Raw genomic sequence first — 26,205 nt, forward strand, 5'->3', positions numbered from 1 at the left:
AGAAAGATCTATCTATCTTATTAATATGTTTTATTCTATTTACATTATTCATTAATTCTAAAAAAGTCGAGCTTGTGACCATTACGACTTCTGATATCTCTCCAAAATTTCTTGAGGAGTGGGCGATTTCATATTATTACTTATGCCAGCACTAGGTATGTTACTATTGGCCTCTCTATTTTTGTCTGATGGAACTGATGGTGATTTCGAAATAGGTTGTGACGACGTTTGGGCTTGGGGGGAAGCACCCCCCGTTTGTGAACTGGGTACCACCTGTTGTTTTGCTTGTTGTAACTGTAATCTCCGATGCTGGGCTTGTCTGTAATAATTTTGAGCAGCTTTCATTGCATTTTCAACAGTAAACTCAGGTTTCTGCGCTAGGATTTTTCTTGTATAGCTTTCGATAATTTCCCGTTCTGAGAATTGTCGCGGTGGTGGGACTGGCGTAGAAGAATTTCTACTCCCCAAAGTCTTAGATTTGGAGGCCGAGTCAGGGGCTCCACCAGAAATAGAAGATGATTCACTTATATTCATATCTCTTACCGAAGAACGAGAGGGTGTTTGATTAGGTGTTGCTTGATTCGATTGCTGTTGGAGCCGATTTTTAACGCTACGTCTCATTTGAATATCTCTCCTCAGAGAATCGTCCCTCTCTGCTTTCAATTTAGACATCTCCGCTGGCGTAGGAACAGCCATATTTTTGCAATCTAATGGTTTTCTGGGTTGTGTCGGATTTGGGCGGGGAGCGTTCTCTCTCTTTTTGATACATTTGCGCATCGCCTCAAACATGCTAGCCCAACGTAATCTCCTATGACCACGTTGAATGGACTCTTGTCCGACACCTAATGGCGAAATTCTGCTATTTTGTCTTTGTTGAAACTTATGTGCCTCCATCAACCATTGCTGTACACTATGAGCCCTTGGTCCCTTCAAATCATTGAAGCTAAATCTTTCATTCAGTTGAACAAACCTTTCGAAACACTGCCAAGGTGTTCTCCTTTCAATATTTGAAAGATAGGAATCACTTGACTTTCTGGTCATGTGTGCACTGATTAATTCCCAGTTGTAAGCGTAAGCATTGATATTTTTAACAAGTTCTTGATCATCTTCTGGTAACCAAATGGTTGGAGTCCGATTTTGTAAGTACCTCAAGGAAGGTGCAGGTGGCGGCTTTAAATAATGGCTTCTCCTGTTACCATAAAACAAGCCTCTACGTTTACTGAGTTGTACTAGCGATTGCTCATCATCTACTATCTGCTTTTCTACCACTTTGTAAAAATAGTCATCCTCTAGAGAAAGCATAGTTTTTGAAATCGGAGCAAATGATAAATCATCATTTCCATCTTTCATGGATTTAACCCCCGTATATAGCTGAATATCTTCAGCAATTGTTCTTTCAGTGGAATTTAATTCATCGAAAGATATCGTTAACTTGAAAGGACTAGCGGCACTACTCTGTTTCGTTTGCGTGGCTTCATTACTACAAAGTTCTACCAAATCGAGTGGTGCTTTAGAGGAGTCTGTTTCTTTCAACAATAGCGCGGTGTCAATTACTTGATCGTTTATATTTTCTGAAACGTTTGACTTTTGACCATTTGTGCCATCCGGATGCATCTTCTCTTCCTTCTCTGTCTCAGAGATGCGATCATTTACGTTCTCTTTCCTTATTAATGTATATTCATTTTCTTGTTCATTTGGTTGATCAATCTCGAGGTCTTTTTCATCATTCAACGAATTGGACTCTTTTTCCTGTTTTATCTTTGTCTTTACGCAACAAACTTTTCCATAAGACCAAAATTCCATCACAGCGTGTGCTAATGTAGCACAAACTGCGATCTTATACTTTTGGCCCTCTTTGAAATCTGCCTGCATCCACTTCCCTTCCTCTATGAGTGTTCTATGATGCGAATTTTCGTGTTCCCAAGAGTCACTGAATTTTTTTGGTTGCCTTAACGACCAAAGACCAAGCCGCCTCAATTCTTCGATCCTTGAGCTCACTACTGTAATCCTACCTTCGCTCAAAGCATTATTCATTATATCTGTAGTTAATGCTTTGTGTGCCATTGGTATTAGCTTTATTAAGGGCAATGTTTGAACCATGTATTTCAATTCAGCTAACGGTAATGCTTGCGCAATTTTTGATGGTATAGTGTCCTTCATCAATAGGTAAACAGATTCTTTACTGTTGATGTTGTTCTCTTTAAAACAGTCATTTGATTCAATCGCTTTGGCTGTAACTTCCTGAAGCAAATAATTGCTAAACTTTTCAGGCACGTCAACAGGTGTGGGGTGCGCTGGAGGAATTGTCAAGTTCATATAATATAGAGGATGCTCATACGTATGGGCATGGTTGGATAGCGACATTGTAGCTATTCCGGAACTTGCTACGGAAGGCGGAGGCATAGAACTATTTTTCAGAGGTACACTAGCTCGGCCTAGTTGGTTCTCGTGGAGCTTTATCCTCTTTTCGGATCTCTCCTCAGCCATATTAATATTTTCTTCTTCAGCCCGCCGTTTCGTCTCATTTGCTGCTCTTTGCGACTTTTGCGACGACTGCTGCTGCTGTCGTTGTATCCCCTCAGCTTGCAGGCTGACCGTGGATTTCTTAACTTGATCCTTTTTCTTGCTGCCCGCTTCCTGTGATTCGATATTCACAGGCTCCAGCTGTCTCAATTTTGGTAATGTATCCGGCTGGAAACTAATACCTTTTCGTATGTCGTTGAGTGCCAAAAAATGCTCTATGTCCTTCTTCAATTCATCCCCGTTGTGAATATCTAGTAACTCGCTCAACCTGGAGACACAGTACAGCTCCCTCAGCTTGCGACTCCGCTGGTTCACAAGGCTCTTCACCTGAGGCCTGGTGGCTCCATCGCAGTCCTCCGCCAGTTCAGATGCCTCTGTCTTCTGTGGGTTCTCTGCAGAAGACATCACGGTATGTTTCTCGAAATAGCCGCCAGCCTACTCTCCGTGACAATTCTTTCTGTTGTTACCCGCTTTGGATGAGGGTTGTGTTACCCGGATCCTTCGTATACACTGACTCGAACAATCACCCGTTCAAAATATCACGAGACCCCTAAATTGGTGAAAAAAAAGTAAACCAAGGCCTGCCGCTGTGGTATTTCCTATGGGAGGTTTCTTCTATAACTCGTGAACAGACACACCGTGCGTTGGAAAGCACTTCAAAGCGTTCGAGAAGCGTGTAACAAGGCCTCTAAGTTTTGTTGTTTACCCTCCTTCTTTGTGCTGCGCTGTCCGAGTAAAAAATTTTTTAGGCTGACCCTTTTTAGTTTTTATCACGGTGGCGTATATAGTGATATCAAAATACTATCAGAATACAATGATCAGAGCATAAAGTTAATAGTGGATGTCATATTAACAAGGCAGCTTATCAACCATGATAATGATGGCGATGAGCTTTAAGAGCGGCTGGATGTATCTGATTTTGCAACTTATTGATTTGCCTGTGAGCTCTGCTTGTTTAAAGCCGCATATAAGAACTTCATTTTAATATCGACACAGTGCTCTCATGGTTTGTGTTTTTGAGGAGCTGTGTCATCTAATGCTTTAATGGAGTAGTTATATCGTCAATTTGTATCAATGTCTTCGATTTTATACTACAGGTATCGCCTGGGGGCTTCAGCGCCCCAAGTGTAAGCCTTTTTGTTTTTGGAAGTAGGAGCCTACAAAAATGCTGCTGCGGCGGCGGCTATTTGACTTCTTAAAGGTCATATGTTGATGTCAACAGAGCCCACTTGAGCTGAAAGGAAAGCTCTTCAGGACTATAAAAAAAATCACGAGCAAGGATGAGCAGTGATTTTTTGTGAGCGAAGTGTAATATCTCGGTTTTCAAAGCTCGTCCAGATGGCGGGGGCATTTGTTTATATAACACTCCCCAGTGCTGTAGCGTAAAAGACACGAGACAGCATTTGAATCGTCTCTTCCGAAAACTGAAATGTACCAGCTGAAACCAGGTTGCCACAAATATTCCTTGACAGAAAATCACTTTATCGTAGCACTACGAAATGCAGTCAGGAGATGGCGATTGGATGTCGGAAGATCTTGGAAATGACATGATCGAGTAAAAGAAGCCATAGTTGACGATACCCGAGTTGTTCGCCGTTGCCGACCTCCCACTAAGTGATAACGAGCATTTTTATAGTATTCAATGCCTTGATGATTAGATATTTTTAGTGCCCACAGCGACTCCTCTGTAGGGTTAAAGTCTTAGGTCTTAAAATACATAACTACTCAGTCTAAAAAAGTGGGAACCATACAGACAGAGCATTAAAGAAGGATGATCACGGGCGGGTGTCAAATTACCAAGTTTGGATCTCCTGCTCAAGCTCGTGGATACTCTTGATCAGTGAAGCATGATCTAGAATGATGTATGAGTTAATTATTCCTTTTCTTGGCTCTGATTGGAATTTCAACTTCGCATTTTTCTCAAAATGGCGGTCTTCAACATGGAAATAGTCGACCTCGGCTTGCTTTACTCTTTTCCTCGATCGTGCCTTGCTGTTCTGATCGCTGTCATCATCATCATCGCTGTCCATATCAAAGTTGACTTCGTACTTTCTACTAAGGATGATGTAAAAATCATGATGTTTGTCGTCACCCAGCGTTTTGGTGACATCTTCCAGTGTGATCTTATACAAAGGAGGAACAACCTCAGCAGGCATATTGATGAGTCTTTCACTTACGATTAGTGCACATGACTTAGCGCCATTGGCGTCCACTGTTTGCAGAAACGTCTGGATTCTTGTGTCAACTTTAGATAGATACTTGACGTAATCGCAGTCACGGTGTTCCTCATAATTGATAATTGAAAGAAAGCAATATGGATCTGACTCAATCCCGTCTGTTTTGATCGTTGTAGTTGGAGATTCAAGCATGAGATCAGCAAGCTTACTCAACTGAATTCTATTACTCTCCTGCGGACCAAAAAGTTGACGCAACAGGTTCTTGAATGCATGAAAATCGACATTTGGATCACCATTAAAAAAGTCAAAATCAATATTCACAACCTCTTCATTACTGTCTCCATCATTATCACTGTCGTCGCTATCACTTGTGTCAATACCGCTGCTAACATCGATATCCGATGCTTCGCTAGAGCCAAGCTCTTGGTTGGCCGATCTCTTTCTGCTTGTCAACTCAGAAAGCTTGATTGCTTGTACCATTTTGTGATGCTTTGGAAATGTAGATCCCTTATAGTGATTGTAATTGTTGTCAAAGCAGATTATCTTTTTCTGAGCTCATCTCTAATAATTTTTCACAATACACTTAAAATGGAAAATGAATGTAGCAGAAGAAGAAATGATATCCCTGATTGCCAGTCCTATGTATTGCCAATGGCGTCCACTATACCAGACAACTGAATCCTGTCTAAAAACGTTTACCCATGTCCAGCACACTGAAATGGTTTTCAAGGAATGCAGGCGTGCAAGTGCATAATGCTCTTAGCGTGAAAGAGTCGTCAGTTGATGACCCTAGCTCTGGATTGGGGTTGTTTGTAGATAGAACAAAGATTGATAGAGAGGAAATGGATGGAATGAAGGATATTGAACTGTTGAGAATAGCAAAGACGGCCACAATAAGTACTTACCGCATCAACAGTATATTGAAGGATAGTTCGCAATATTCCTGTAAGCAAGCATGTCAGCGAACGCAAGAAAGAATGAAAAAAGCCATTAGAGACTTCTTAAGTCTGAAATTTTTAACTGCTATTACTACAGAATCAGTTGTGTTAGTTGTAGAGCTTTTAATTCTACATTCTTTGAAAGGAGAATACGAAATCCCCCGCACTTTGGATTATTATATTGAAACCGTACTGCTAGAGACAAAAGTCAACAGCATTTTATTATGTGACCAAAAGAGTCTAAGTATATATGAACATCTATTCCCATGTAAGCTTTTTGGAAGTATTTTTGAGGTGGTAGACTCTTTCTTAGCAAAATATATTCCTGAGAAGAGTTGCTCGCTCATGACAATACAGCAAATGTTTGCAGCTGTTCAGTCGAGAACCTTGGAAATTCCGAAGCAGGTAAGTGCAGATAGTGAGGACTTTACGGTTGAAACAACCTTAGTACCTGTACTGGATTTCGCCAATCATGATAATTCTCTCCAAAATGCACACTTTGACGTAGATCGTGAAACACAAGACGTCCTTTTACTTTTGGAGCTTCCCAAATGTGATAGACTGTCAGACAATGAAGAATTCGAAGTGTTTATTAGTTACTCCCCTGCTGAAGATCTAATGCATTTTTGTGGTACATATGGATTTGCACCTCAAACGAATAATGCAACGCAATATTTTAATATGTCGCTCCATCGAAGCTATCTGAAAAATCATGCACACTTGAATGTGAACCTGAGACTTTTTTACAAGTGGCTGGCCATAAATCCAGTGATACAGTTAATTAAGCATGAAGAAAAATGGTATATCAATGACACTGGTGATGAATTTGCCTCCTTGCTTTTGCCATTTATAAGCTTGGGACATGGGCTAGGGAAAAGTTGCTGGGAGTATGATTCACACAGTTATAGAACTTTTGCATTCTTTCGCATGTCTCAAGATGAACACAGCCACGATCACCAAGCTCTGTTGAATATATATGCAAAAAAAGTTATTCAGATGGAGAACGATAATCAGGACTACATTGATTTACCACAGTTAGCATGGACAATGAGGTTCAAGAATGACGATGGGGCGTTGCTCCATGGGAGATTAACGGCACAAGAAGCGTTGGAAGTAGCGCCTTTCCACGAACCAGAGATTTTTGGCGACGCAATTTCTTCCTTTTCGAACTATTTCATAACATATCTTGAATGGAGGCTTAATGTACTACGTGAGGCAAGAAATGAGCATGGAACGGAATCTCCAATACTGCATGTGCTTGAAAACGAGATATCAATAGCTGAAAGCATAATAAAAGACAAAATTCCATTATTTTGGACAGATTTAGAACCCGAAGCGCAGGCCATGCCCTTCTCTTATCCTTTACCCGCATTACATATCACGCATGAGCTATCTCCGCTAACCAAGGAAACTCCTATGATCCCTGACTTTGCCTCATTGGCATTGAATGATTTTGATCCATCAAAACAAACAGACTTCTTGGTGGAGGAATTAGAGAAGTATAAGAGCTTCGTGTATTGACTGTTAGAACTTTTATGTAGTTGATTCATTTGGAGAAGCCAATTTAATACATGAATGGCTTGTTTGTATTTCTTGAAAATTAGTTTGTTCGAAAACAATGCATCTCAAGAGAAGAGCCCCAGAAAGTCGATGAAAGAGAGCTGAAAACATGCAATCATCATTTCTCATGGTAGTGGCGTGCCTTGTACTATTTCTTTTGAGGGATACTTTTGGGCTCCATTTTTATCTGAAGCCTGGTGAGATCAAGTGCTTTTATGAAAGCTTGCGCGAGGGCAATTTACTAGTAGGCGATATTGACGGCTACATAGAAGGCGAGGTCGGTCGATTCAAAGATGATCCAGAATTGCTTCTAGGTATTTCAGTTTATGAAACTTTCGACAATGAGGAGCTCGTACTGAATCAGCAAAACTCCCATAGTGGTGATTTTACTCTGACTGCACTTGAAACGGGAGAACATAAAATATGTATCAATCCCATATATTCTGAGGAGAATGCGAATGTCAGGGTATTTGTGGAATTTGAGATATCCACATCAGAATCCGTTGATAGTAGAAGAAAACAAGATGTCAAATCTCTAAGAGAAAGAATCTCTCAGTTGATAGAGAGATTACATAGGATCCGGAATGCACAGCGATCTATCAGGATGGAAGAGGCAGAATTCAGAGATCAAAGTGAATCTGCCAATAGCAAAATTATGTTCTGGTCCCTAGTACAATTCTTTGCATTGGTTGCAATATGCGCTATTCAATTGCGCTACCTGAAAGTCTTTTTCGTTAAACAAAAGATTCTGTGAGAGCCTGGCGTCATATCCCAGAGCTGCCACTTCAAAAGGTTCGCTCAATAGACTCGCTAAAAGTATTCAATCAACGTGATAATTAACTTATATACGGAGGAAGTTCTTGATTTTATTTTTTTAGATAATGAAAAAAATATCAAGATGAAAAAAAAGATTAAGTCTCGAAAGGTAAAATCATTAATCGAATCTGCTATAGTGTATGCCATGGATGCCTCAGAGGATTTTAGGAAAGAATTAATTGCTTTGAAACTAGAAAATGCTAAGCTGCGTAAAGAGTTGGACGAGAGCAGGGGGCTGGAGAAGGAGTTTCCGATGTCTTTGGAAGAGTACAGACGCTATGGTAGACAAATGATCGTTGAAGGAACAGGAGGTGTAGAAGGACAGGTGAAACTTAGAAATGCCAGGATTTTAGTGGTGGGTGCAGGTGGCCTAGGCTGCCCTGTTTTGCCCTATTTAGCAGGCGCTGGTGTCGGGCAAATTGGTATAGTCGATAACGATGTTGTAGATACGTCCAATCTGCATCGTCAGGTACTGCATGATTCTACGAAAGTAGGCATGCTGAAGTGTGAATCAGCCAAACAAGTTCTTAATAAGCTGAATCCCCATGTCACAGTGGTGACGTATCCTTTAAGACTCGACGGGAGTAATGCATTTGAAATTTTCCAGGGATATGATTACGTTCTGGATTGCACAGATACCCCCCTTGCTAGATACTTGATTTCTGATGTTGCTGTTAATTTGGGAATGACTGTTGTTTCAGCGTCGGGACTAGGCACTGAGGGTCAGTTGACAATACTGAATTTTTGTAATGTTGGCCCATGTTACCGTTGTTTTTATCCCAAACCTCCTTCTCCAAACGCAGTATCATCTTGTCAAGAGGGAGGAGTAATTGGTCCATGTATCGGATTAGTGGGAACGATGATGGCTGTTGAAACGTTGAAATTAATTCTTGGAATTTATACGGCAAAAAATTTCCAGCCATTTTTGAAAGCTTACTCAGGCTTTCCCGATCAGACATTGCGTACATTCAAAATGCGGGGTAGGCAAGACAGCTGTGAATGCTCCGGAAAGAATCCAACTGTTACCAGAGAAGCTATTGAATCAGGAGAAATAAATTATAGTGTCTTCTGTGGCTCACGCGACTACAATGTTTGTACGCCTGAAGAGAGAATTACAGTAAAAAATTATGAAGAAAAGTATCATAATGACAAACTTCGAGGTCATATACTTCTTGACGTGAGACCACATCATCACTATGGTATTTCTCATGTACCTGAGAGCTATAACCTGACCGTTAAAGAACTTAAAGATATGGAGGGTGAATTGACAAAACTGAAGGACGAAATTCCAGATATTGGCATTGACAGTGAAGTAATTGTTATGTGTCGCTACGGTAATGATTCTCAACTTGCCACGAGACTTCTCAAAGATAAGTTTGGAATAAGCAATGTCAAAGATGTGAAGGGTGGCTTTTTCAAGTACATAGACGAAATCAATCCCAGATTACCAAAATACTAATGTGCCTGGGCTCAAAAAAGAAAACTATTTGGTACATGCTCGAATTTTTTTACTTATAAAGCTATGATATCATGAATTGATCCCAAGCTGCTCTACCGTCAACAAGCCAGCGTTGTTTGCAAATGCATAAAAATTACCCCCAGTGGAACTTTCGTTCCATTTTATGCAGGAAATGTTGACGCCATGTGGATCAATTCTAATTCCGCTCACCTCACTAAGAGCCAGAACATATTTTTCATAAGAATTATCCAGCCTGTATTTGTTCTCGGTATCACTATATTCCCATTTCCAAAGTCTCAGAGAAGAATGAACAGAGGAGCCGTTTTTGACGCCTGTCAATAAACGTCTTGCCACGTTGGAAACAACAACGTTACCATCGGCAGTTCCTGCCAAAGATAATGGATGCTTTCTTGACGTGCCTATCGATGTGATAGTCGTATCCTGTTGACATATGGGATGAATTCCAAAAGATGCTCTTGGCACTACGCTTTTCAGGGAGTTTAAGCCATCAGAATTGACGAACGAGTACAATTGAGGAATATACGATAATGGCGTAATGTTTGTACCGCGAAACCTTGCTATTGTGGTTTTTGAGGTAAAGATGTCTTTAGGATCAAATGCATAGAAAAAACCATCAACTGAAACTGTGCCCACCAAAGAATTTTCGAACTCCGAATAAGCAACGCATATTGAGATAACATACGAATCATGAATTTTACGATAGAATGAGGGAATAGGGGAATCTGTGAGATCAAATGCCCCCACAAATCCATTTTTGAACCCACAAACAATTGTGGTTGGTGAAAGAAAATCATAACATGTAATCGACACTTTTGGAAGTGAAATGGATATTGTCGGCTTTTCAACAAATCTTATAGTATACTCTTCTGTGATATTGACTTCTAGTAGCTTGACAGATCCGTCTTGACATGTGAAGGCGAGAGTTCCGAGAGAATTTATATCTTGGCAGCCTTCATGCCATTTCAAATTCCATGTGTCACCAAACGTGTGTGCAATCGTTTGAATCCTACTGAACTCTAATGTCAATGTATTCAACTTAAATATATCAATACAAGAAACATGTGTTTCCGTCTCAAACATTTGCAACTTTTCATTCAAAGGTCTGTCAAAATATTGCGACAAGCTGACAGCTAAATATTCATCATCTTCTTCCTCTTTATTAAACCACTCCATATCCGTTATTAAACATGACGTATTGTACACAAACCCTCTCCTGTCTCCGTTGGGAAATACGGGAAATTCTGTCTTATGCCCGCTACCTAAAGTGACTTCAACCTCCCCAATAATTATCGTGACTTCCTTATTTCTTCTCTCAAATATTTCGTTCAATTCAGCTTCCTCGATCTCACGAACTTTGGAACTATTGGGCACCACTACTAAATCGTACACATTTTTTTTGGCACACGGTGGAGTACATTCGACATAATACAACGAATCTTTCCTCAGCAATTCCGGGGGAAAATAGAAGACGCATGTTTCAAAGGCCTCCTTAACTTTAGCCAGGCTCAAAAGTTTTTGTTTATTTATGCCATATATTCGCTCTATCTTGTCCCTTGCAGCAGACAAATCCTTCAAATATCGTATTTTGCGTCGTTTTTTTTCTAACCTTGAACTTGTACTGGAATTCGAGCTGGCTATAGTGCTCTTATTTCTGCAACTTTGCTTGCCCCTTGTCTTTCTCTTTGGTCCGCTGTCGTCCATCACTTCATTCTTTTCATCCTCCTCATCTATCGCAATCAATTCGTTGGGAACAAAATCATTGTCCCCTTCTTCTGCAACATCAATTGAGATATAGTCATCATCATCATCAGATTTATGTGATATACCGTTGCTAGCCGCTCTCCTCGTCGGCCGTTTCCGCGCCATTTCGTTGACAGCTGTAGCAATTATGCTTAAATTTGATTCCTCAGGATCAATATTAGCATGAACATCGGTACCACTTACATCAACTTTTCTAGGCCTTCCCCTTCCTCGCTTAACCACCATTTTCAAGATTTATACAGGCTTTGTACTCGACTGGACAGACTTAATTCAAATATACTTATTGTTTATCTTTCAAAAGCTATTGATGGCTCTTTCAGTTTTCGAATGGGCCACCGGTTAAATTACAGGGTAATAAGTGAAAAATGTAAATATTTAGAGCCAAAAGAGTTTATGTGTATGAAAAGTATATACTGACCGAACGAAACTACTCGGATTCTTTCTGTAGTGTTAGAAGAGCATCGGATAGATCTTTGATTAGATCTTTTGCGTTCTCGCAACCAATAGAGACCCTGATCAGAGTTTGATCGATCTGTGGATCCGTCATTGCTCTCCATTCCACTAAAGATTCAATGCCTCCCAAAGAGGTTGCGTGGTGGAAATACTTTAGCAAACGTGGGAGTTTCTGACACTGCTCCTTGCTATTGAGAGATATGGAAAATACGGGGCAGAATCCACCTTTCAATTGCCTTTTAACAAAATCCTCAGTTTGCAAAGACGAATGAGTGATATTTTTCAAGACTTTTCCATAAAAGTGTTTATTCTTGTACAAATATGCAACAATCTCAGTAGCATTTGAGGATTGTTTTATCACTCTCATCTCATAGGTTCTTAAGGACCTTAACAGTAAAAAACTTTCTAAATTTGGGATGTTAGTGCCCAGATAGATTCTATCTTCCCTCAATTGCTTCGCGATTTGATCATCCTTAACCACTAAAACACCACTTAAAAGGTCTGAATGTCCTCCAAAGTATTTGGTAGCGGAATGCATGACAACATCCGGACCAAATTCCCAGGCATCTTGTAAGGGAGGAGGTGCAAATGTAGAATCTATGATGACCAAAGCACCCCTTGAGTGTGCGCTCTCTACAAACTTTTTTATGTCAAGGGAGGTTCCAAATGGATTCATTGGTGACTCCAAGTGAACAATATCTCCTCTACAAGCTCTTGCATCAATATCTTCTAGCGAATACGATTCCACTCCATAATTCCTCGATAGAATCTTGACAATAGAACGGCAACCATGATAGCACTGAGATAAGAATACTCTCTTAGGATTGTAATGAACCATTGCAGCGAAAAATGCCGCTAATCCTGATGAGTACACAACAGCGTGTCCCGTCAAGATCTCAGAGAAAACGCTTTCAAGTCTTGTACTGTTAGGATGGGCTAACCTCGAGTACACAGGTGTCTTGTCCAGAAAATCAAAACTTTCACGTTCGTTCCATGGAATTAAGTCATTATCGTCGTAACGAAAAGTGGTACTGACATTAATAGGTGGCGCCACATCAGTGACTCTATTATCTTTGTCATCCCCATGGATTAAAACTGTAGCCAATTCCACCATCACAAAACCTGTATTATGGCGATGATTCAGCTAGTGATACCACAACTGCTTCTGTATAATAACTGATTTTACTCCTATTCACGCATGTTCGCACATTAGTTTCACGCCGTGATATTTTCAAATACGATCCTTATCTCTACAACACGAACAGGCGAAGGAAATCCATTCGTCAGTGCCACAAGATATTTCACAAGAGGACACCAGAGTTATTGACGTCGACATAAAAGTAGCCGCTATTAGTAATAGTCAATACTTGCTATAAAAGTGGTTTATATGGCTAGACTTCTACTGAGAAAAATTTCAACCATGGAACCAATTGCCAGTTCATCAGCCATCGACTTCCCGCAGGAGTTCGTAAAGTTTTTAAATGAGGCACATTCTCCATATCATACTGTACATGTTATGAAAAGGCAATTACTTGAGAATGGTTTCAAGGAGCTACAAGAGTCGAAGACATGGGCAAGATCCCTTCATGCTGATGGCAAATATTTCGTCACAAGAAATAACTCATCAATTATTGCCTTCAGCGTAGGTGGAAAGTTTTCACCAGGGAATCCAATTGCCATCATTGGTGGCCATACTGACTCACCAACATTGAGAGTCAAACCAATATCAAAAAGAACAAATGAAAAGTATTCTCAGGTAGGTGTAGAATGTTACGGCGGAGGTATCTGGCATTCGTGGTTCGATTCAGATCTATCTGTTGCAGGGAGAGTGTTTGTGAAAACTGCAGATGGAGGATCTGAAGCAAAACTCGTTGATTTAAAAAGGCCCTTATTGAAGATTCCCACTTTAGCCATTCATTTGGACAGGGAAGTCAATCAAAAATTTGAGTTCAACAAAGAAACTCAATTGCTACCAGTTTCTGGGATGGCAGACCTTGATTTGTCTGACAAAAAAAAAGCTGTAGATGATGAGCCATTCTCTTCATTGAAATCTATAGTGCAAAGACATAATGAAGACTTTCTGGATCTCATTGCTCAAAAACTAGATTTGAAATCCGTTTCTGAGATTGAGGATTTCGAACTGATTTTGTACGATTTTGCTGCTTCTACCTTGGGTGGAGTTCGTGACGAATTTGTATTTTCAGGAAGACTTGATAATTTGACATCCTGTTTCACCGGTCTCCATGGGTTATTATTATCAAGTGATGAAAGTCTTGCTGCTGAGACTGGTATTAGGTTATTGGCATGCTTTGATCACGAGGAAGTTGGATCATCGTCTGCTCAAGGTGCCGACTCCAATTTTTTGCCCAACATCATTGAAAGATTAAGCTCCGCGGTCTCATACACGACTACAGATGATAAATTGAAAGGTAAAAATTTTCTTCTCGAAACTTATGCGAAATCATTCTTTCTATCCTCTGACGTTGCTCATGCTGTGCATCCAAATTATGCAGGTAAACACGAGTCCCAACACAAGCCAGTCATTGGCGCAGGACCGGTTATAAAGATAAACGCCAATCAGCGCTATATGACAAATTCTCCTGGCTTGGTTTTGTTAAAAAAAGTAGCTGATAGTGCCAATGTTCCTCTACAATTATTCGTAGCCGCTAATAATTCACCCTGTGGCTCGACGATAGGCCCCATTCTCGCATCAAAAACAGGTATAAGGACTCTAGATATCGGAAATCCAATTCTCAGTATGCATTCAATTAGAGAAACGGGTGGTTCTGCCGATTTAAAATATCAAATCGATCTATTTAAAGAATTCTTGAAACAGTATAGCGTTCTATCCGAGAAGATAAATGTTTAATGTAAATATATTGTTATTATTTTTTTATCGAGTTTTGTAGCTATAACGTGGACTGCAAAATGCCAGTCACGTATTTGGAAAGCGCATCAAGTCGAATATGAATTAGAAACTGAAATTTGAAGCACAAGGCGAAGAGGTAAACAAGGATAGCTCACTGCTTGAAATCCATTATTGATGGATTCGGAGGAGGGGGAAGATGATTTTTTCATTAGTGCAGCTACTATCGAAGATGATATCTACTTACAAGACACCGTTTATATTGAATCTAAATCTCCAGTGAAAATACGCGAAATATCAGAAAACAGGGTGGGGCAAGTATCAAAGCCTGAACGGGCTGAATCAGATAATGAAAAGTCATCCACCTCAGACGAGGAGAGCTTATGTGAGAGTAATATTCAGATAGTGGACCCACCGCAGGATATCAAAACAGCTACAATATCACCCAGAAAACGGCAAAGTCGACGTAGAGGTCCCAGAGGCAGACAATTTCGTTCAGATAGTGATTCGGACAAGAGTTACAGATCTGAAAACTCTCAATCACCAGAACCAAGACCGAAGCGTCAAAAGTCATCAAGTACCGTGGCAAGCCTCCTAGAACCTGATGAGAATGAAGAGTTTTTCAATGAGATAGCGAAGGAAACTACAGCTCGATCATTTGAAACCAGAAAAATCAACTCTGAACAGTTGAAAAGAATTTACAATATACGATTTTTGTCGAAATTGGATGGTACAATAAACAAAACGGTACAAGTTAAAGTTCTGGGTAAGTATGAGCTTTCAAGCATTTTACCCACAGTTTTGGAGAGACTTGTAAAGAAGTTTGAAATACCAGATGTAATGAGAAATATTTACGCAGCAGAAAATGTATCTTTATACTGGAATAATGCAAAGTTACTGAAGTTCATGACATGTAACTCATTGGGCGTTGCTCAAACGGTAAAGGATGAAATATCAAATATAGATATCCTTATGGTACCAAAGGAATACGAATCAAAATTTGAAGAGGACATTAGAATTCAACTGTTGAAGGAGGAAGCTGAAGCGGCGAAAGAAGCTCTTCGCAGAAAAAACAATCATGAAATTAGCACTAGTAATTTTAAAGATCAGCTTACAGGCGATATTGACGAGTTTGAAAGGGAGCTGAAGAATTCTGAGGATATCAAAAACTCCCATTTATTTTCCAACCAAGACATTGAAGTTGAGTGCATAAATTTAGATAGTGATGATCATGATGAGTTGATTAAGGTTGCATTAGTGGGAGATGACAATAAGAAACTATACGTTAATGTCAGAACATCCACTTATATCTGCAAAATTGTAGAATATTATAAAGAACATAAAGATGTACCCGAAAACGCTGTAATTAAATTAGTGTTCGATCATGAAGAGCTTGATCAGTCACAAACTGTTGGACAGCAAGATTTGGAAGATGAAGATATGATAGAAGTAGTGGTTATCTGATCTAGCGGTCACAAAGAGATGCGAACACTTTGTAGGAAATAAAAAGAATGCTTCTTTTCGCATTGTTGTAATGTTAAATTACCCATATACCTATGGAGGTGGTCGTCATCATAGTTCTGGAATTCATCACGCCATCAATAATATTGATTAAAAGCAGCAAGTAGACATGATATGCCTTGATACGACCCTTGTTGCTCTCCTTTTAACGTAGAAGGAATGCTTACTTGTAGGAATTACTGCTGATTTATATCCGAGAGAAAGATGATTCAAACTGTTCAAATTTCTCATAACCCAAAAACATAAAAGTGAATTTTAAAAATGAGAAGGATATGGGATCACAGTGTGAACTTTTTGAAAAACAGTCTCTTCTAAATATATAGAAACAATCGAGTGATATAGACCATATTAAGTCCTGAAACCACTCATCGGGACCTATGATTACGTCGACTGCTCACTAACCCTATACTTGAGGAATCTGACAACGAGAGAGCTTACGACATGAGATAAGAAGGAGCAAATGTCCTAAAGATTATATGAGATTGGAAATGTGGTATAGTGCCTGCCGGAATTATGAGTTGATGACAGTATGAATTTTTCACTCATCGCTCTCACTTATGACTCAATAGATGCAGAATGTCAGGCATAAATACTGACATTTTTTTCGGATATTAATCTACATTCAATTAGTTTTATTTCAATTTATGATATAGGAAATCAAGAACTTATAGATCTCTATAATTGAGCATCATAATACTATCATCTGTTGAAATATAAATCGATATTGTAAGATATATTAAAGAGATGACTTATAAGCATCAGAAATAAGACAATTGGTCCGTAAAACAAAATAATCGAAGTCAGACGAAGCCCTAACAGAATGTCAATCGATACTGGAAAGATATCGGATGACACTCTATCGCGAGACGTTTACAACTCAGGAGTCTGACTACGAAGGAGTCTATGGAATGAACACGAAATAGTAGTTGTACTGTGGATTCTATGGGACTAGAAATGGTGTGATGACGATGAAAATTCTTCACTCGTCGTCCTCTCTTATGGTTCAATAGGTGCGAAATATTAGGTATAAATACTGACGTATTTTCCAGATATTAATCCAAGTTCAATTAGTTTTATCTCAATTCATGATATAGAAAACCAAGGAATTATATATCTCTATAATTGAATATCACAGTATCATCATCAATGTCAAACCAAGTTACTATCGACAAAGCTGAAGAAAACATTCTTTCCAAATATCATCAATGTCTCAACAAGTTACTATTGACAATTTCAAGGAAAACTTCCTTTCCAAAAAGAAGTTGACTTACTCTTAGAATAAGTTGCCTGTTGATTCTAGACCGGAACGATAGTACGATGCGTCAGATAGACGTCCAAGCATATGTATAAAGACTGAAGAAATCTTTCTAGCAGTCGTAAATTAAACAGCCTTGTTGGCGCAATCGGTAGCGCGTGTGACTCTTAATCACAAGGTTAGGGGTTCGAGCCCCCTACAGGGCTATAATTTTTAATATTTTACTCTGGCTACCCGCTGCAAGGAGGCGACTTATGATTCCTCCTAATAACTTCATTATACTTATTATATTTATTTTTTAAATAGGACACTTCTAAAAGTGCCAATGCTAATTAATTTTTAAAGCAGTTCCTGCAGATTCAGTTGCCAATTTGTCGAACAACGTTGGCTTTGGTTTGAGGTCATCTTCAAGTAGGTTCGTTCCTTTAACAATCTTAAAAGCACCTGTACCAATTGACATAGTTTGACCCAAAATGATACATTCGGAGACACCCTCCACTGCATCTTTTTTCATGTAGAAGGCAGCATCGAAAAGGTGGTCCGTTGTCTTTTCAAAAGAGGCTAGTTGCAGAACGGAATCTCTCATTTTACTTAATCCGAACCTAGTAATACCCAAAACTTCACCTTTGTATGTCATGACGTCACCCAAAAGTTGGATATGACGGGGATCAACACTCATACCATGATTGCTCATTGTATAATTGATCTCACCAGTAATACTGGCTCTTGCAGCTTCAATACCCAAAACGCTGAACACTTCGAGCACATGATTTGTGACAGTTTTGGTACCAATGACACCATCAGTCGACATGACTTCCCTCAAGCCATAACCTTCTACTAAAAGTTCTCTTTTAGAATCATCACGAACGTTGATGACAGCTCTTGAAATGTCTGGTAGACCTTTCACAACGATATCGGGAAGAGACCGACGCAGCTGTTGCATTCTGTAAAAAACATCGTTCTCTGTTGGCTCCTTGGCAGACGTCGAGATAGATTTGGCCTTATATCCCTCTGGAAAGACATTAATAGCAATCTTATCTTTGCCCAAAATGCTGACATCCGATGAAAGGATCTTTAGTTTTGGAGCCTTTGTGATTGCTACTGCAATTTCTTCTATTGTAAGTTCTAATTGTAATTTTTCAATTGTTGTTAAATCAATTCGTACCTGTAAGAAGGAGAGATTATCATTGTAGACATCCTGAATGTAAAATGCAACATCTGACAATAACGTCTTCTCGATTCTTCCCTTAACCACTCTTGCAGCTCTTTCATCGTTATCATTAACAAGAACTGCGTTGATAATTGGTGTTGAGATGACTTTCGATGCATTGATAATTTCCTTGATACGAGGAACACCAAGCGTAACATTCATAGACGCGACACCAGCAAAATGGAAAGTTTTTAACGTCATCTGTGTACCGGGCTCACCAATGGATTGTGCACCAATAGCTCCTACCGCAGTACCTGGTTCTACTCTTGCCCTGAGGTACTTTAATAACGCAATTCTTAAGAATTCCTTAAGAGCTGCATTTGTTATCTTACATAGTTGATCGACCGAGTATCTAACTTCAATAGGCGCACCTTCATCTAAATCCACACTATCAAATTCTGCACCGGGTTCATCAAGCAAAGCTTTCAGTCCCCTCACTTTTCTAACTGCTGCAAGCGCATGAGCTTTTGCAGTAATGTATGTTTTCAAGGAGTGATAAAAATTTCTCTCTGCATCATTTTGATCAATGTATTCTTCCAATCCTTCATCTTTTTTGGAAACCAACATTCCAACATTATCGTATCTTACCAATTTGTTTTCAAGCGGTGCTAATATTCTATTAGTATTTTCTATAATTTGATAAGGAAGTAACCCTCGGTCTGTATTGTTAAATGTAATATTTGTTGCATGGTCCCAAGTCTTATTAAAGTTTACCGGTTGAGCATTGCCTTCCATTTCCATAGGATCTAAGCCGTCACCACCGTACGTGAATTGAACGATACCATTTGAAGAAGTACGAACAGTATTATCGTACTGACATGATAAATCCTCTAAAGATTTCATTAATCTACGCGACATATAACCCGTTTCAGCGGTCTTGACTGCAGTATCAACTAAACCCTCACGACCAGAGATGGCATGAAATAAAAATTCTGGTGGGGACAAACCGGAAAAGAAGGAGTTTCTCACAAAACCTTTGGACTGAGGAGTTTTGGAGTTTTTTGGGAAATGAGGCAATGAACGATCCTGAAATCCATCAGGAACACGATTACCTGAAATAATTTGTTGCCCGACAACAGCAACCATTTGGGAAACATTAAGCGTGGAACCTTTAGAGCCACACGTAGCCATAATCAGCGGAGCATTCAGATTGTCTAACTCATTAATGCAAACATCACCAACTTCTTCTCTGACCTTTGATAGAAGACCACCTATTTTGGCCTCCAAAGTTTGCTCCTCATTACAACCCGGTTGAGTTTCTAACTTTCCTTTATTGTAGGAGTCAATCAATTCGTCACAGTTTGCGTATGCAGTCTCAACCATATCTTCCTTTTTTTGCTTCAATTCATCTGCCGGTGTAACATCACTAATACCGATAGAGAAACCTCTATTACCCAGATACCTGGCACAAAGTTTAGCCATTCTATTCATTGCATTTGCAGCTTCTTGAGGGCCATAGTCTCTTAATATTGTATAGAAGACGGAATGTTTTTTTCCATCACCTAAAACAGACTTATCCATAACACCACTCAAGATTTCTGAACCTCTTATAAGTACAAACCCATCATTTTGAGACATTTCACTAGGCAATGATTTATCCTTTGGAGGGATAAAGACTTTGTTTTTTGCATCTAGATTAATGACGACAGGCGACTGCTTATTTGGTTTGATTAACAAAGAGAACACTTGTTTCCCAGTCCAGAGATAATACGGCTTCATGATTGCAGGTGGTGGAACATCAAACTGCATATTACCATCTGACATCATGGAGAGTAGTTGAGTTAATGTGCCTCTGTCAAAAAATGAATCCTTATGTGAAATTAAATATGAACCAGTGATGAAATCCTGAGTTGCAGCAATAATTGGTTCGCCGGACTTTGGAGTCAACAAATTATTCTTGACTCCCATCAGATTGATAGCTTCAGCCCTTGCTTCTTCGGTTTGTGGGACATGCAGATTCATTTCATCACCATCAAAATCTGCATTATAGGGTGTACAAACACATTCATTTAACCTAAAAGTTCTCCAAGGACGAATCTTAGCATAATGTGATAAAATTGATAATCTATGCAAGGACGGTTGACGATTGAATAACACAACATCACCATCTTCCAAGTGTCTTTCAACTACGTCACCAATTTTTAAGTATTTTGCCAATTTGACACGGTCACCGTAACGAAGGTTTCTTCTAGCGTCTTCATCTTTTTTCAATAGGTAATTCGCACCTGGATGTTCATTTGGTCCATTAATGATCAGTTGCTGCAGCTTTGATCTATTATAACGAGTGACTCTTTCAGGGAAGGTCAAGACTTTTGCTACACGATCTGGAACTGCAACTTCATCTATCGATAAATTTGGATCCGGTGAGATAACGGTTCTACCTGAGAAATCTACACGTTTACCAGATAGATTACCCCTAAATCTACCTTGCTTACCCTTTAATCTTTGACAAAATCCTCTTATTGGCTTAACTTTACTGCCACCATTGGATGCTCCCGGTAACATTGCCGGATTGACGGAATCTGAATTAATGTACATAGCGACGGATAGTTGCAAGTAATCCCAATGCTCCATCATATTATTGATTGATATACCCTTCTCTAAACCTGTTTTGATTAATGATGATGTCCACACAATTTCTGTAAGTTTAACAGTTAAATCGTCTTCATTCGAAGCAGGAGAATCCTGCATCATAACAGAAGGTCTTATACAAACTGGTGGCGCTGGTAAATATCTCCAAATGTAAGTCTCCGGTCTACCAGACTTGATTGAAGAATCTATACCCAGCAACTCACAATCTTCCGGAGCAATCTGTTTGAATAAATTCAGAACCTTAAGAGGGTTCAAATCGTCCATACATCGTTTAACGTAGCGCTCTAACTCCGGATTATGAGATAAGACTTCTTGCCAATCACCAACCCATTTATCCTTCTCTGGAACGCTTTTTTTACCCACCCAGCGAAAAGTATCATGAATAATTTTCAAAGAAGCAGAGCCAGAACCCGCCGCTGCTTTTTTCACAACACCATTTAAAGCCCCACATTTGAGGCATCGTCTCTGTTTCTTGCACTGGTCGAGTATTCTTTTTAAGGTCCCCATACGTCTCAGGTTATCAGCTCCTGGACGACGTAATTCACTCAAGAAATTTCTTCTATCTTCATCGCTCAACAAAATTGCAGAGCAGCTCTTGCAAACACCCTGTAATATTTGGATTGTCGACTTGAAAAAACCAACGTGGAAAACTGGCAACGCCAATTTAATGTGACCAAAATGACCGTTACAGCTTGCCAAATTACCTTGACAGGTCTCACAAGTGAGACTTGACGAAGAAACACCCATCCTGGGGTCCAAAGCACCACCTTTTTTGGGCGCACGACCATTCTCAAGGTCAAATAGATCACGGGTCGAAATCTCTACTTCAGACTGGGCAACGATATCTGCTGCACTCAACGCACTGAACTCCAGACCACTGATCTTTTTGGGCGTAGTACTGACCACTACCTCTCTCATCGTTTCCACTCCTTTTCGAATGCTCTGCACTAGGTATATGCCCACCCTCAATCACGTACACTTCTTTTAAGCCTCCGATGAGTTCTAAAATAACTTTTTCACGATCGATGCGATCAAATTTTTGGTACTGATGGCCTCTGCGTTCGGTCAGCATGCAGTGTACGTTTGGTGCATAGTGCTTCTCACCTGATCTGATGGTAATGTCAAAACCGTATATCGTGATACTATCTCATAATGTACGAGTACCCAAAATCAATGTTCCTTCGGTGGCGGAACTAAACAGTGCTACTTTTGGAAGTATTAAGGCAAAAGTACTAATAAAGATGGATAAATATAATACTGGCCCTTACCGCAATTGTGCAATAGCATAGGAATAGAAAGAACATGAACGGGGGAGCAAATGCTGCAATGGAGATAAAAAAGGAGTCACTGGCCAGCGTGCCGGGCGTAGAACAAAGCCAAAAAACCCTGGAGGAGGATGACGAGTTCGAGGACTTTCCACTTGATACATGGCCATCGGAGGAAACACTGAGAGAAACAGCAGGCGCCCAAACGAATCTTTGGGAAGAAGACTGGGACGACGTGGAAGTTGACGACGGCTTCACGAAAGAGCTCAGGGCGGAACTGGAGAAAAGCAGGACCCAGCAATGAAACCATGGCGAATTATTCCAGCCCCTTTGTAGTCATAGTGTATGAGCGATTCAAATTGTGACCATGAACTCCCGTCCTTTCTGTATAAGTGTGGACTGACTTGGGAGTTTTTCCCATACAAACGTAAATTGGGTCCGCTATGTATCTCCCATTGACCCTACCACACCGCAGTCATAAATATAATGATCAGATATACCTTTAACAAGCTTTAAGTATTCAATCTTTGCTCAGATTAAGCTGTTGCTCGTAGTATTCTTTTTGGTATTTCCCGCTGAGGTAGCCTTAGCGGCAAAATTAGGTAGGTTACCCGGTAACTATCTAAGAAACGGTTTGTCCGTGTCGGTGGCAAAGGATGTCAACTTGCATTCAATATGAGGGAATCAACACTTAATGTGACGAATAAGTGGTTTTCAAGAGCATTGAAGCTATCTACACAAGGAACCGGTAGGAATCGTGGCTCGTTAGAGGAAATATGGCTACGCTAGAAGAGTTGGACGCCCAGCAATTGCCAGGAGATGCGGAATTAGAGAAGGAGATTTTGAACTTGTCAACGCAGGAGTTGACAACAAGGGCCAAGCTGCTGGACAACGAGATACGCATTTTCAGGTCAGAAATTCAAAGGGTAACACATGAGAACAGTACGATGGTGGAAAAAATCAAGGATAACAAGGAAAAAATAAAGAATAACAGGCAGTTGCCGTACCTGGTAGCCAACGTCGTGGAAATTATGGACATGGATGAGCTACAGGATAAAGAAAACAGCGAAGCTGTGACGCAGAATGGTAATTTAAACTTGGATAACGCGGCGGAAGGAAAAGCAGCCGTAGTTAAGACATCCTCCCGACAAACCGTTTTTTTACCAATGGTTGGGCTGGTAGATCCGGAAACTTTGAAGCCAAATGATCTTGTCGGCGTTAATAAGGACTCGTATTTGATCCTGGAGACTTTACCATCCGAATTCGATTCTCGTGTGAAAGCGATGGAAGTTGATGAGAAACCCACAGAGACGTATTCTGATGTCGGTGGATTAGACAAACAGATCGAAGAATTGGTAGAAGCAATTGTTTTGCCCATGAAACGTGCTGATAAATTCAAAGAGATGGGTATCAGAGCTCCAAAGGGTGCTTTGATGTATGGCCCTCCTGGTACAGGTAAAACTCTGCTGGCTCGTGCTTGTGCAGCTCAAACTAATGCGACATTTTTAAAACTTGCCGCACCACAGCTTGTCCAGATGTTTATTGGTGAAGGTGCAAAATTAGTTCGTGACGCTTTTGAACTGGCTAAAGAAAAAGCACCAACAATCATTTTCATTGATGAGTTGGATGCAATTGGTACAAAAAGATTTGATTCTGAAAAATCTGGTGATAGAGAAGTGCAGAGAACAATGTTGGAACTGCTAAATCAATTGGACGGATTTGGCTCAGACGATCGTGTCAAAGTATTAGCAGCAACGAATAGAGTGGACGTGCTTGATCCAGCCCTACTGAGATCTGGTAGATTAGATAGAAAAATTGAATTTCCTTTACCAACAGAAGATGCGAGGGCACAAATTTTACAAATCCATTCGAGGAAGATGACCACTGCCGATGATATAAATTGGCAAGAATTGGCAAGGTCGACTGATGAATTTAATGGTGCACAGTTGAAGGCCGTCTCAGTAGAGGCTGGTATGATTGCATTGAGGAATGGACAGGACTCAGTGAAACATGAAGATTTCGTTGATGCGATTGGTGAAGTGCAAGCTAGGAAATCGAAGTCTGTTTCATTTTACGCATGAAAAGAAAGAAGGAAAACTAAGCAAATAAATAGTGAAAGAAAGATTTAGGATCTATAAAATTTTTCTCATGTATTTAATCGTCATTAATTTTAATATAATAACAAAAGAAAATAAGCGGTTGATTATAGTTAATCCAAAAGGTATATCTTTCCAGTGGGACCACCGCAAATTAACTTGCTTGTTTCTTGTGGGTTCCAAGCAACTTGCCTTACGGGTTCATTACCAGGCAGGGGAACAGTTCTGAGTAAATTAGTAGTGGTCCAATCCCATATCAAAACTTTACTTTGAGCGTCCCCAGAACAAATGTATTTGCCGTCCGGTGAAAATGCAATTCCAATACCATATCCGGCACACATTTGTCCTGTGAAAGATTTCTTGGGGTGACGTTTATATTTTGGTTTCATATTGTATGTGTATATTGTGTTATCCATACTTTGGGCGCAAAAGTACTGGCCTGACGGATGAATGTCCAGGTATGGCATTGAATGTTGTGCTGTATCACTAATCTGTTTTACTGGAATGTTTATTTGATTCTCCCATATTCTAACCGTCTTGTCCTCCGATGAGGATATAAATCGAGAGCCATCCGGAAAAAATTTGAGATATAAGATACTGCTCAAATGATGATCGTATACTTGCACTCTTCCTTCTTTTGCTGCAATACGTGTATCATAATGATATATTTTAGAGTTAGAACACCCTACTATGAATTCATTTGCCTTGAGCGGGTGGATCTTGACGTCATTTGGAGTACTATTCAATTTTAGTCTAGATAGCACTTTACCACTTTCGGTATGCCAAAGTTTAACACTCTGATCAAATGACGCACTCAGAAACTGTGTGCCATCACTGCTAAAATCAATCGCTTTGACTGGCCTCGTGTGTCCTCTATAATCTCGAAGGCACTTTCTCTGATGATGGAAATCCCAAATTTTGATTAAGCTGTCATTGCCACTGGATAGAAATAAATGACCAGATAGCGGCAGGAAATTTAGAGTATTAACACCACGGGAGTGCCCTGGAAATGTGTGTATAATTTTTTTTGGCAAATAACATTTGAATGACATCGGTTTCTTCGTTAAATCAGTTTCAATATCCGCGGGAGGATGAAGAAATCCACGACCTTGATAATCCTTTTCTGATTCACCGTAAAAGTGAGATTCTTCTTTGACCTTGATGTCTTCATCATCGGGTTTCTCAACATCTTGAAAAGTTTCAAGTTCCTCAGCTATATATTTATCTCCTGTATTGTCGCTGGAGCTATCGCTTTCATCATAGGACCAGGCATCCCAAGGTCCCTTTCTTCCTTTTTTCTCCTTCTTTTCAGCGGTGTTCTTCAATGGATCATCTTTCCGTTTTCTCTTGCTGATTGTGACTCTATCAACTTGAACCATGGGCACTGTATTTTCATGTTGCTTGTTTGATATGACACCCGCAATCTGTTCCACCGTTTTACTTTCATAGTCGTCTTCAGAACCCGAACTAGAGCCGTAATCCTCTACCAACGCCATTTATACAGAGCTGACTTGCCCACTTCACACTTTTACTCGCTTTTCAGTCTTTCTTTAAGTTCCGCTTGCAGATGTGAAGAAAGAATGCTAAATAACATTTATCATGATACATACCAAATACAAAAAGAGAAATACATGGGCAAATAATTTCGGGCCACAATATCTTGACTCCACGAAACGTCAACCTTACATAATT

The 26,205-nt window shown here is 39.9% G+C and overlaps 13 protein-coding genes and 1 non-coding gene across 14 annotated transcripts; 8 read left to right on the forward strand and 6 right to left on the reverse strand.

Moving 5' to 3' along the window:
- Positions 1-81: 81 nt before the first annotated feature.
- Positions 82-2,928, reverse strand: EAF1 (Eaf1p; the record flags this gene model as incomplete). Its single annotated transcript, XM_037287879.1, has 1 exon — positions 82-2,928. The coding sequence occupies one exon, from the start codon at positions 2,926-2,928 to the stop codon at positions 82-84; it is 2,847 nt and encodes a 948-aa protein (XP_037143774.1).
- Positions 2,929-4,316: 1,388 nt separating this feature from the next.
- On the reverse strand, positions 4,317-5,180 carry BCP1 (protein-transporting protein BCP1; the record flags this gene model as incomplete). Its single annotated transcript, XM_037287880.1, has 1 exon — positions 4,317-5,180. The coding sequence occupies one exon, from the start codon at positions 5,178-5,180 to the stop codon at positions 4,317-4,319; it is 864 nt and encodes a 287-aa protein (XP_037143775.1).
- A 221-nt stretch (positions 5,181-5,401) lies between these two features.
- On the forward strand, positions 5,402-7,159 carry CTM1 (cytochrome c lysine N-methyltransferase; the record flags this gene model as incomplete). Its single annotated transcript, XM_037287881.1, has 1 exon — positions 5,402-7,159. The coding sequence occupies one exon, from the start codon at positions 5,402-5,404 to the stop codon at positions 7,157-7,159; it is 1,758 nt and encodes a 585-aa protein (XP_037143776.1).
- A 148-nt stretch (positions 7,160-7,307) lies between these two features.
- On the forward strand, positions 7,308-7,952 carry ERP5 (Erp5p; the record flags this gene model as incomplete). Its single annotated transcript, XM_037287882.1, has 1 exon — positions 7,308-7,952. The coding sequence occupies one exon, from the start codon at positions 7,308-7,310 to the stop codon at positions 7,950-7,952; it is 645 nt and encodes a 214-aa protein (XP_037143777.1).
- Positions 7,953-8,096: 144 nt separating this feature from the next.
- Positions 8,097-9,473, forward strand: UBA4 (Uba4p; the record flags this gene model as incomplete). Its single annotated transcript, XM_037287883.1, has 1 exon — positions 8,097-9,473. One exon carries the CDS (start codon positions 8,097-8,099, stop codon positions 9,471-9,473), a length of 1,377 nt encoding a protein of 458 aa, XP_037143778.1.
- Positions 9,474-9,542: 69 nt separating this feature from the next.
- On the reverse strand, positions 9,543-11,480 carry TFC6 (transcription factor TFIIIC subunit TFC6; the record flags this gene model as incomplete). Its single annotated transcript, XM_037287884.1, has 1 exon — positions 9,543-11,480. The coding sequence occupies one exon, from the start codon at positions 11,478-11,480 to the stop codon at positions 9,543-9,545; it is 1,938 nt and encodes a 645-aa protein (XP_037143779.1).
- Positions 11,481-11,682: 202 nt separating this feature from the next.
- On the reverse strand, positions 11,683-12,822 carry HG535_0C04060 (putative cystathionine beta-lyase; the record flags this gene model as incomplete). The annotated part of the gene is made up of 1 exon (XM_037287885.1): positions 11,683-12,822. One exon carries the CDS (start codon positions 12,820-12,822, stop codon positions 11,683-11,685), a length of 1,140 nt encoding a protein of 379 aa, XP_037143780.1.
- Positions 12,823-13,095: 273 nt separating this feature from the next.
- APE4 (aspartyl aminopeptidase) lies at positions 13,096-14,577 on the forward strand (the record flags this gene model as incomplete). The annotated part of the gene is made up of 1 exon (XM_037287886.1): positions 13,096-14,577. One exon carries the CDS (start codon positions 13,096-13,098, stop codon positions 14,575-14,577), a length of 1,482 nt encoding a protein of 493 aa, XP_037143781.1.
- A 174-nt stretch (positions 14,578-14,751) lies between these two features.
- Positions 14,752-16,038, forward strand: ESC2 (Esc2p; the record flags this gene model as incomplete). The annotated part of the gene is made up of 1 exon (XM_037287887.1): positions 14,752-16,038. One exon carries the CDS (start codon positions 14,752-14,754, stop codon positions 16,036-16,038), a length of 1,287 nt encoding a protein of 428 aa, XP_037143782.1.
- Positions 16,039-17,483: 1,445 nt separating this feature from the next.
- Positions 17,484-17,556, forward strand: HG535_0Ctrna8K. Its single transcript has one exon. It is a non-coding gene; the product is annotated as a tRNA-Lys (tRNA).
- Positions 17,557-17,678: 122 nt separating this feature from the next.
- RPO31 (DNA-directed RNA polymerase III core subunit RPO31) lies at positions 17,679-22,070 on the reverse strand (the record flags this gene model as incomplete). Its single annotated transcript, XM_037287888.1, has 1 exon — positions 17,679-22,070. One exon carries the CDS (start codon positions 22,068-22,070, stop codon positions 17,679-17,681), a length of 4,392 nt encoding a protein of 1,463 aa, XP_037143783.1.
- Positions 22,071-22,454: 384 nt separating this feature from the next.
- On the forward strand, positions 22,455-22,721 carry SEM1 (proteasome regulatory particle lid subunit SEM1; the record flags this gene model as incomplete). Its single annotated transcript, XM_037287889.1, has 1 exon — positions 22,455-22,721. One exon carries the CDS (start codon positions 22,455-22,457, stop codon positions 22,719-22,721), a length of 267 nt encoding a protein of 88 aa, XP_037143784.1.
- Positions 22,722-23,193: 472 nt separating this feature from the next.
- On the forward strand, positions 23,194-24,498 carry RPT5 (proteasome regulatory particle base subunit RPT5; the record flags this gene model as incomplete). Its single annotated transcript, XM_037287890.1, has 1 exon — positions 23,194-24,498. The coding sequence occupies one exon, from the start codon at positions 23,194-23,196 to the stop codon at positions 24,496-24,498; it is 1,305 nt and encodes a 434-aa protein (XP_037143785.1).
- A 128-nt stretch (positions 24,499-24,626) lies between these two features.
- CDC40 (Cdc40p) lies at positions 24,627-26,009 on the reverse strand (the record flags this gene model as incomplete). Its single annotated transcript, XM_037287891.1, has 1 exon — positions 24,627-26,009. One exon carries the CDS (start codon positions 26,007-26,009, stop codon positions 24,627-24,629), a length of 1,383 nt encoding a protein of 460 aa, XP_037143786.1.
- Positions 26,010-26,205: the final 196 nt, after the last annotated feature.

The sequence above is a fragment of the Zygotorulaspora mrakii genome, chromosome 3 (genome assembly GCF_013402915.1).
Source record: "Zygotorulaspora mrakii chromosome 3, complete sequence".
Classification (NCBI taxonomy): domain Eukaryota; kingdom Fungi; phylum Ascomycota; class Saccharomycetes; order Saccharomycetales; family Saccharomycetaceae; genus Zygotorulaspora; species Zygotorulaspora mrakii.